At 56.2% G+C, this 10896-nt stretch overlaps 1 protein-coding gene and 1 pseudogene across 1 annotated transcript; both read right to left on the bottom strand.

The window, feature by feature from the left end:
• LOC117093587 overlaps positions 1-10896 on the bottom strand; it is a 53777-nt pseudogene that overhangs the window by 24211 nt on the left and 18670 nt on the right.
• Positions 5780-8960, bottom strand: LOC117093275 (rootletin-like). The gene is made up of 3 exons (XM_033228274.1): positions 8771-8960; positions 8049-8184; positions 5780-6524 (listed from the first exon to the last, which is right to left on the bottom strand). The coding sequence occupies exons 1-3, from the start codon at positions 8828-8830 to the stop codon at positions 6343-6345; spliced, it is 378 nt and encodes a 125-aa protein (XP_033084165.1). The 5' UTR covers positions 8831-8960; the 3' UTR covers positions 5780-6342.

Below are 10896 nucleotides of genomic sequence, written 5' to 3' on the forward strand. Positions count from 1 at the left end.
ACTCTGACTCAGCCACTTAGGTACTACTGTGTGACCTCAGGAAGATCACTCAACCTCTCTGTGCTTCAATGTCCTCATGTGTAAAATGGGAATGAACACAGTTCCTACTTCACAGGGAAGCTATGAATATTAGTTGAAATAAAATATACAAAGAGTCTAGCTCAGAGTAAACATCTAATAAATGCTGACTGCCATGACCGTGGTAATGGTTATTACAAGTTGCCTCTGTGTCCTCACACGCCCTTGTGCACAGTAGGTGCACTGAGTTGAACTGACATTCAACTGAGTTGAGTTGGATGTAAAGAGCAGGGCTGGCTCTCAGCTGCTGCCCCGTCCCCGGCCAGGCCTCACCTCTCAGTGAACATCTTCACCTCGCTGACCAGCCGCCGGAACCCCACTACCTGCCTCCAGAGGAGGAGCAGGCGACTGTGCTCATTGCTGAAGTAGGCGTTGAAAGACTGGAGGGAAGACATGCCGAGGGAAGGGTTGGGGTGAGAGCAGGTTTACCACCTCCCCCAGCTTCCCCCATCTCCGACCATTCCAGGAGGCACCACCGTTCAAGGGAGCGGGTCTTCCTGTGGGCCTGTGCACAGAGTTGTGTCCCAGCAGCCACGCTCAGCCTCCCCAGCCTCATGGCTCCCTCCTGCACTGGGACCTGGGTTTCAAGTCCTCTTTTGGCTGCAACAGGCAGCAAGGAAGGGAAAAAAATGCAAGGGACCTAGCTTTGCCTCTCAGCTGCCAGTTGCATGACTGTGGGCAGGTTACTTAACCTGTCTTTATTTATTTTGAGACAGAGTCTTGCTCTGTTGCCCAGGATGCAGTGCAGTGGCACGATCTCTTAGCCTCCTGAATAGCTAGGATTACAGGTGCGTGCCACCATGCCCGGCTATTTTTTATATTTTTAGTAGAGATGGGGTTTCACCATGTTGGCCAGACTGGTCTCGAACTCCTGACCTCAGGTGATCCACCTGCCTCAGCCTCCCAAAGTGCTGGGATTACAGGCGTGAGCCACAGCAACCGGCTTTAACCTCTCTTTATAATCGAGAGAATGACAGCACCTACCACATGCTGTTATTACGAGGAATAAAGGTCAATGCACACCATGCACATGGTACATGCTACGCATTGATAAAGACCAGCTATTGTGATGATGGCTATTTACTTCTGCTAACATGCTCCCTTGGACAGTGCTCCCTCTCCCTCCCCAGGCTTCTGAATCCTCCCTTCTTTGCAGTGCACCTTCCCCTTGGGTCAAGCTGGCCTCCCTGCACCCCCATGCCCACCTCCTCATGCCTCCATGCTGCCTCCCGCTGCGTGCCCAGTCGCTGGTCACCTTTCGTATGTCCTCACTCAGAGCCTGGTTGGCCGAGCCTGCCTGGTCAAGCTGTTCTCGGAGCATGGCATTCACCTGGGCCAGACTGGTACTCCTGAATGGGGCACAGGGGATCAGCAGGCACTCGCCCAGGGGGCCATCCTGCCAGCCCTGGCCCTCCCTGCTGCACCCTCACCTCTGCTGCTCCTCCTCCAGCCGAATGAGGGCGCTCTCCAGGTCTTGGCTGTGTTCTTTGTCCTGGGTGGGAGAAAGGCTAAAGCATCAGGCTGGGCAGGTAGAGGGCAGGGCCTGCCCCTGCCCCACCCTGGCACCCACCCTCAGTCGCTGCTGCTCCAGCTCTCCGGATCTCTCCAGCAGCTGCTGCTCCAGCTCCGAGCACCTCTTCTTGTACTGGAGAATCTGGGGATGGGGAGCTGATGGTGAGCCCCAGGGGTTGGGGCAGGGCAAAGTGAACATGTGGGAGGGCAGGAGCAGGAGTGGGTGGCCCTGACCTTGCCCTGCAGCTGCTGCACAAGCTGGGCCTGCCACTACTGGCCCTCCTAGTAGGCCTGCAGCTTGCGTCGGTAGGAGGCCTGCTCCTCCTGCAGCTGCCTCGGCAACTCCACGCTCTGCCGAACCAGCCCCCTGGGCTCCTGTGTCACCAGCTCCCCAGACTCCAGTCGCATAGTCTGCTCCAGCTGCAGGGAAGGGCCGTGGGTGAGAGTCCTGGGCCTCCTGGGAAGGCAGGCTCAGGCCTCTGTAGGGGACACCAGGCTGGGCCCAGACCCACAATGCCTCATAGGCTGATAGTCTGGCACCCTGGGGAGCAGGCACATGTGGGCAAGCCCAGGGGCAGTGCACATGTGCAGGGGGTGATGCAGCCATGCACAGACATGCAGATGGGGCATGCATGGACACATGCAGGTGAGCCCACAAACCCAAACCATGTAGGCAAAGCTCAAAGGTGCACCTGGGATCAACCTCAGGGGCCTCAGTACACCAGGTGCCTGTCCTCCAGAACACTCAGCCCTGTCGTGGTTTCTGTTTATTACATTGATGCCTGTGTCTCCCCACCACGCCCCCACCCCAATGTGAGCTCAGGAAAGCCTGGATTTTTTGCTTCTCAGTGTGTCTTAGTACTAGAATGGTGGCTGTGGTATGCATGCCTCACGCTCAGTAAAATATTTGTTGTGATGGTGAATTAATAGCATGAGCTCATGGGAATATATTCAAAACAGAGGTGTGAATCCACCTATGCATATGTGAGCTTAAAGATATGCACACAATAACACATACAGGCAATCTCAAACATCCCCAGGGGGACACGAATGAACCCCCTCAAATATACAGCATTAAGATTTGTAAGAGATGCGCACAGATGTTGCCCTATACAGCGCCTGTATATTAATGCCACCTTCTGGCTGGGTGCAGTGGCTCACGCCTGTAATCCCAGCACTTTGGGAGGCCAAGGTGGGTGGATCACTTGAAGTCAGGGGTTCGAGACCAGCCTGGACAACATGATGAAACCCCGTCTCTACTAAAAATACAAAAATTAGCCAGGCGTGGTGACATGCACCTGTAATCCCAGTTACTCAGGAGGCTGAGGCAGGAGAATCGCTTGAACCTGGGAGGTGGAGGTTGCAGTGAGCCGAGATCACGCCACTGCACTCTAGCCTGGGCAACAGAGCAAGACTCCATCTTTATTTATTTTTATTTTATTTTACTGAGACAGTCTCACGCTGTCTCCTGGGCTGGAATGCAATGGCGTGATCTCGGCTCACTGCAACCTCTGCCTCCCAGATTCAAGGAATTCTCCTGCCTCAGGATCCCAAATAGCTGGGACTACAGGTGCGTGCCACCACGCCTGGCTAATTTTTTGTATTTTTAGTAGAGATGGGGTTTCACTATGTTGGCCAGGCTGATCTTGAACTCCTGACCTCGTGATCTGCCCTCCTCAGCCTGCGAAAGTGCTGGGATTACAGGCATGAGCCACAGTGTCCAGTCCAAGACTCCGTCTTAAAAAAAAAAGGCCCCCTTCGTCCTCACCTCAGGAAAGCCTCTGCTGCTGCCGCCCTTCCTCCACCCCCAGGCAGCTCCCATCCCCTGCATCCTCAGACCCCTGTGGGCTCTGGCTGCCCCTACCAGCCATGGAACCCTCTCAACTCCCTTAAGGCACCTGCTGGCCCCTGATCTTCCCCATTTGTTGGGGGAAAGAGAGGTGAAGGAGGAGCAGGGCAGTGTGAGAGCGCACAGTGGCTCGGGGGCACCCAGCAGGGACAACACCCCAGCCCAGCTGACTCTGACACTAGCCCCGCACTCACCATCTGTGGGTGCGGGTTACACTGCACATTCTGTGAATTGGAGTGCTTTTGTGTGGCCTGGTTTTAGGGTCTTGCTATGTTGTTTGTGGCATGTTTTGTGCATCTGTGTGTCTCTGTGTGGGGCCCGGCGTGGCCCGTGTCGTGTCCACACTGCACATCTGTGTGAAGCAGGTACTGTTTGCCTCTGGGACACAGAGGGGTTCAGGCCGTTGCCGGGTTCTCCTCCCCTTTCTCCAATGCTCAGAACCAGAGCCAGGACCCTCTCGGCCACACCTCACCCCTTTCCACAAACTTCACCCCGCACAAAACAGCCTTTCAATTTTACTTGCAATTCAAAAGGGAAGGAGGCTGCCACTAAGCCAGAGATGAAAGAAGTTGACTGTTTCCCCTAGCAACCGCTGCCCTCGGACCGCCATTCAATTTACTCTTTCCAGGTTGCTATGGACACGAGGGAGCCCGGGGGTCTGTCCTCTGGAGCCAAGGGAGGCGTGGCCACTCCCTCCTTTCCATTCTCGGCTGCGCCTACACCTGCTTCTCAGGGACAGCAAGAAGGGGGGACCCCCATAGGGGGCCTGAGGTCCTTTCTTGGCCGGGAGGTGGCCTCTGGGAGTTCCTCAGTTTCCCTGCAGGACATGCAGTCAATAAGACACAGACCTGACCCTCCCTCCACTCCCCACGCCAGGGGTGCTGCAGGTTTGGAAAGATCACAACAATCTCGCTGACTGCCCCCCAACCCAGCCCACCATGCCAGTGAGGGCCGCAGGGGCAGGCACTTGCCACCTGTGGCCATGGGGACAAGGGGGTGGCAGGGAAAGAATGTTGCCCAACTGCAGAGCCCTGGACCAACGGTCTCATCCCAGCACCACCACTGACCTTGGGCCTATCATGCCCCCTCTCCAGGACGGACTTTTCCTATCTGTGATAAGGTGATCTCCAGGCTCTGAAGTTCTCTGGGGACCCGCCCTCCAGGAAGGGCCTTTGCAGTCATTCCTGTTCCGCCCCTCCCTCCAGGTGGGGCCTCATTCAAACCATGGTGGATAGAGGACAACTGAAGCAGTGGGCACCCTCTGCGTGCCATTTGGGGCCCCCTTAGCCACAGGAGGGAGCTTTCCACACTAACCCAGACCCCCTGTGCTGCAGTCCCAGCCCCAGCTGCTGTGTCCCAGCAGAGGAGGAACCTGTCAACTCCCACCTCTTCCCTTCCTTGCCAACTGGGGGCAGGGCCAGCTTCAGAAGGTGGCATTTAAGAGGCAGGCCCTGGGGGTGTGGCACTGTGCCATGCATGGGCCAAAAGAAAAGGGAGGGCTGGCTCAGGGCCCCATCACCACTGACAATGCAAGACTGGGGCCAGCATGCCCTACACACCCGCTGCAGACCCTGGGAAAACTAGCTCTCCACTGTCCTGATGCTAGGGGCCACTGCGGGCCGCCTACCCGGCTCCTCTACAAGTCCCAACTCGTCGGGGGTTTGTCCAGCCAGACAAATCCCAGGACACGGACACGCCCCACAGTCACACACAGGAACACACACCCTCCTCCCAGTGCGGGCTCCAGCCTGGACAAGCCCAGCTCAGGGGTCCCACGCCAACCCTAGCTCTGCCACTACCACACCAGGGGACCCTGGGCCAGCCCCTGCCTCTCTGGGTCCCTTCCAACTTTGCCAGCTGTGCCCTGAAATCCCTAGCCCACAGTCTCTTCCCGTATGTAGGAAACAAAACTTCAGAACTTTGGTTCTAGACTGGGTTAGTCTAGAAACCAGAGCCCCAGGGCTGCGAGCTGGAAGACCTGGTGTCTAGCCTTAACCGGCTGTGTGCCCCAGCACGGTGCTTCCCCTCCCTGAGCTTCTGTTTTCTCCTTTGTTAAATGGGATCATAATGGTCCCAAACTTGGTGTATTAAATGTGAAACACTCAGCACGAACCTGGCACACAGTAGGCACTCAAGAAACAGTAGCTACTATTAATACGTTATTGCCACCTGCATGCCTCCCATCTGCATACATACACTCGGTCCCACTTGCAACTCCCTTACAATCTTCAGCCACCACCAACTTCCCAGGGTCACCTCCTGGCCACCTGGAGGCCCAAAGCAGACAGTGCATCAAGAGCATCCTGCACCCCTGGCACCGGCTCACACCCAGCTCCCGCCCCAGGCCGTGGGACCCCCACAAGCCTGCAGCACGGGTGATGTGAAACCTGCCTGGACATGAAGACAGGCCTGCTTCTCCTTCCTTCCCTGCCTGGAACCCATTCCAATAGGCAGTGGCAGCAGGTCTTGTGGCTGCCCCAGATGGCCTGCAGAACACCGCAGATGCCCACACCAGCCTCGAGCCAGCATCCAGCCACCGCCTCAGCCCCAAGGCCCGTGGCAATGGTAGCACAGGGAGATGCCCAGAAACTCAAGGGGCAGGAATCTCTAGGGATCTCGTTCTGTGTCCCGCACTCCTAACAGGCCTGGGACAGATGGGAACAAAATGCCCCTATGCCAGGCACTTTATTCTATTATTTCCTATTATTCACACAACTCCACGTCCCATTACAATCCCCACTACAGAAAACAGGCTTGAAGAATGTAGTGATTTGTTCAACGCCACTCAAGGTGGCAGAGCCTCAATCCAAGCCCAGGCCAACCTGACATCGGGGCCCATCTTTTGCCCCGTGTGTGGGCCTGGTCTAGATGCCTCCATGCCCTCAAACCAGGGGAGCCCTGGCCTAGCCCACCACCTGGGCAGCACCCACCCTCTCGCTGACCGCGTTGTACTTAATGGCGAGTTCATCGCGCTCGGCACCGCTCTGGGCCAGCAGGTCCTCCACGCGGGACAGCTCCTGCTGCAGCAGCTGGTTCTCCTCCTGCAGTGACAGCAGCGATGCCATCTCCGTGGCTGGCAGCGGGACTGGCAAGGGACAGTGGGCACATGGTTGGCTTCTGGGTCCAGTGGGACATCCTCCCACCATGGGGAGGGCAAGAAAACCATCCAGGCTCCTGGGATGAGCCCAGGTGGGAATGGCTGCAGCATTAGGCCTGCAAACAGAGCTGAGAACAGGGAGGAAGGCAAGGAGGGGATACAAAGCTGGACATAAAGTGAACACAGCTCCAGCTAAAGTGTGGCCCAGCAGGTTTTGGAGATGCAGGAGAGAGGCTCAGTCTAGGAGCCAGGAGACCCCTGAGTTCTTGCTCCCTCCTTTTCCAATTACTATTCTTCTCTGGGGCCTGTTTTACTTATCTGTAAAATGGGTGGGGCGGGCGCGGACTCACACCTGTAATCCTAGCACTCTGGGAGGCGAGATGGGAGGATCACCTGAGGTCAGGAGTTTGAGACTAGCCTGGCCAACATGGTGAAGTCCTGTCTCTACTGAAAATACAAAAATTAGTTGGGCATGGTGGTATATGCCTGTAGTCCCAGCTACTTGGGAGGCTGAGACAGGAGAATCACTTGAACCCGGGAGGCGGAGGTTGCAGTGAGCTGAGATTGCACCACTGCACTCCAGCCTGGGCAACACATCGAGACTCTGTCTCAAAAAAAAAAAAAAAAAAAAAAGGTAGGATAGTAACCAGATCCTCCCAGAAAAGCATCAAAGCCGCGCTCGAGGGAAGAGCTTCATGGAACTTTTGGAAAAAGGCTAGGACTCAGGATAGCGTAGGTCAGGTTGTGAGGAGGAGGAGAAAGAGAGAAGAGGGAAAGAAAGGCCAGCGGGAGAAGCGGGTTGTCCACCTCCTGTGGGTTTCCCTTCTACCCTGGGAGAACTGGACATAGGCCCCAGGTGTCAGGGTGAGGGTCCCCGGAGTCTCTCTCTGTCTGGGGCTCCAGGGCACCAACATCCCTGGTGCTCCCAAGGAGGGGGCCCGTCTGTAGCTTGTCAGTTGAACAGAGACAATGGTTAGAACACCAAAACGCCATCACGGAGAGCTTCCAGCACACCAGCTGCAACTGACTGTGCCCTTCCCAGACCCTCAAGCCACATAACGACACCATGTGTGCCACCCGCTGAGAGAAGCAGGGACCATCCGCCTTCCTGCCCAGTGGGAAATGCATGGACAGAGCCATCCACTCAGACTTCTGCAAAACCCTGGTCTGAGCTGAGCTGCCCTCTCCCTATATCTTGGGTTCAACCAGCTCACACCTTCCCGGGTAGGAATATGGGATTTGGGGTTCACATCTTTGCAGCAGGCTACAGGCAAGCATGGAGGGGATGCTCAGCCCTTCCTTCTAGTTGCACCACATGCGAAATAAATCTGGACAAATTACATCCCTGAGCCTCTGTTTCCTCATCTGTAAAATGGGTTCTTCCGTCATAAGGTTGTGCCTGCCCCACAGCGAGTTACAGTCATGATCATCATGGTGACTGCTCAGGAAAGGGACATGCAAAGACGTAAAATGTGGGTGGTGTCTGTGGAGGGGAGCGGATGGGGGTGGCACCTGGGCTCTCAGGCTGGGAGAGGTTGCGGGTGACCATTTCCCTGAGGCAGGCAGGCAGGCTGGTGGTCTGAGCGTCCTGGGCCAGTTCCCACCTGCCCAAGCCCTTCTCCTGGCACAGGACGCTGCTCTCCAGTGTCTGTGGGAAAAGCGAGAGGGTCTTCAGGGGACCTGGGACCCGGGGCTCCCTGGCCTCGGGGAGGAGAGCCGCAAAGTCCTACTGCCCAAGATGTGGGTCCCCAGGAGCCCCCTCAAGCTGGAGTGAAGCCTGGGAGTTAGAATCCAAAAAATCCCCGTGGGAGGAGCCTCTTGTGCGCTCCCCGCCCCTGGAAGAAGGCCACCCAGGGCCAGAGATGTGAACCAAACCCCACAGGCAACTCCCAAACCCCACTGAGGCAGTCCAGTGTTGGGGGCTCCAATCTGGCTCCAACCCTAGATGGATGAGGATCCGGCTATGCCAGAGGTCCCCTGAACCCCAAAATCTGGAAGTAGGGACCCCCCTTCTCCCAATGCAGGGCACTGGGATGAGGGAGCCACAGCAGGTGCACCCTGTGTGTACCTCTGCCCCCCGTCTTGCCAGGAACTGCAAGCGGGGGCCCCTTATGCCCCCCCACCACCACACCTCTTCCACCCCTTGACCCCCAAGTCGTACACACCTCTCACCACTCCTGCTAAGTCCACACTACCCTGCCCCAGACAGGGTGGGCACAGCCCCCAGGACCCACCTGGATAACCGTCTCTAGTGTCAGCTCGACCTCCTGTGCCCCCGCCAGCCCCAAGCTCATGGAGGGAAGGCTGTGGGCACCCCTCCAGTCCCCTTCTCCAGGACCCCAAGACTAGCTCAGTCAGCAGGCGCCACAGCCAGGCTGCTGTGCTGAGCACCAGGCAGATTAAGCTTAAATCCGGCGGCGCCCCCATGTGACCACCGGGGTGGGAGGAGCGGGATGGGGGCTGAAGGGGGAGGGGATGGGAAAGGACAGGAGAGGAGGGAAGCAGAGGCGGGGAGCCGAAGGAAGAGGAAGAATAAAGAGAGGGGAGGAGAAGGGAGAGAAAGGGAAGGAGGAGAGACAAGAGGGAATGGGGGGAGGAAAAGAGGGGAGGTACCTGGAGGTCAGGACCTCACACACTCTCCACCCTCCGCAGGTTGCTGGGTCCTAGAGCCCTCCAAGTCCAGGGGGTGGAGTCAGTAGTCATGCAGTGGGAAAGGCCAGAACCCTAAGTCTTCCGGATCATCTTTGCTGGGTCAGAACTGGGGTCACATGGTTAGCTAAGAATGTGAGAATTTACAGCACGCTGGGAGCACGCTTTCCCACAACAGGTGTAGGGCAAAGAATGCAGGCTGTGAGGCCACCCAGACCAGGCTAGGCACTTAGTTGGGCATGAGCGGTCCAGCCTGGACTGATGAGCATTTATGCAACACCTGTGGCGTTCCTAGGTCTGACCTAGACACAGTGGCACAGCCCCGACCTACAAATGCCCCAGCCTTGCCCTGCGGGCACTTATTGGGAAGCTTCTGGCCCCTTCACACCCACCCTAGCCCCCACTAGCTGGGTGCACCAGCGACAGTGACTTTGCCTCTCTGAGCCTCAGTGTCCTCTTACGTAAGATGTGATAATATTGGCACTCACCTCATGGAGCTGTCTGGGGATGAAACAGAATATCGTGTGTGCATAACCAGCACATGACACAGTGCCGGGGGATCACATGGCCAACACCCAAGAAATCCTCATTTCATTCATTTGAAAATCCAAAAGGCACAGTCCCGGCTGGGCATGGGCGCTCAGGCCTGTAATCTCAGCATTTTGGAAGGCCAAGGTGGGCGGATCACCTAAGGTCAGGAGTTTGAGACCAGTCTTAGGAATATGGTGAAACCCTGTCTCTACCAAAAATATAAAAATTAGCCGGGCATGGTGGCGCATGCCTGTAATCCCAGCTATTTGGGAGGCTGAGGCAGGAGAATCAATTGAAACCGGGAGGCGTAGGTTGCAGTGACCCGAGATCATGCCACTGCACTCCAGCCTGGGCAACAAGAGCGAAACTAGTCTCAAAAAAAAAAGAAAGAAAAGAAAAGAAAAGCACAGTCCCTATATCCCAGGGCCCTGAGACCCAGAGGTCACCCACCACCTCCCATTGTTTTTTCCCTGGGGCAAGGAGGCTATGTGGTATAGTGGTTAGGCACACAGCTCTGGAGTCAGTATCAGGTCTGAGGTTGCATGTAAGACACAGCTCGGTCACTTGCAACTATGGTGTTCAGGACAGTATGACCTTCAACAGGTTACCTCCCTGAGCCTCAGTTTTCTCATCTCTAAAAGGAGACTAGACCAGGCCAGGCACAGTGGCTGAAGCCTGTAATTCCAGCACTTTGGGAGGCTGAGGCGGGCAGATCACTTGAGGTCGGGAGTTCGAGACCAGCCTGGCCAACATAGTGAAACCCTATCTCTACTAAAAATACAAAAATTAGCCTGCAATCCCAGCACTTTGAGAGGCCAAGGTGGGCAGATCACAAGGTCAAGAGATTGAGACTATCCTGGCCAACATGGTGAAACCTCGTCTCTACTAAAAATACAAAAATTAGCTGGGCATGGTGGTGCATGCCTGTAGTCCCAGCTACTTGGGAGGCTGAGTCAGGAGAATCACTTGAACTTGGAAGGCGGAGGTTGCAGTGAGCCGAGATCAAGCCACTGCACTCCAGCCTGGCGACACAGTAAGACTGTCTCAAAAAAAAAAAAATAGATAAAAATTTAAAAATTGGCCAGGCGCGGTGGCTCACACCTGTAATCCCAGCACTTTGGGAGGCCAAGGCGAGTGGATCATGAGATCAGGAGATCAAGACCATCCTGGCTAACGTGGC

Source organism: Trachypithecus francoisi, unplaced genomic scaffold (genome assembly GCF_009764315.1).
Source record: "Trachypithecus francoisi isolate TF-2019V2 unplaced genomic scaffold, Tfra_2.0 Lachesis_group12, whole genome shotgun sequence".
Classification (NCBI taxonomy): Eukaryota; Metazoa; Chordata; class Mammalia; order Primates; family Cercopithecidae; genus Trachypithecus; species Trachypithecus francoisi.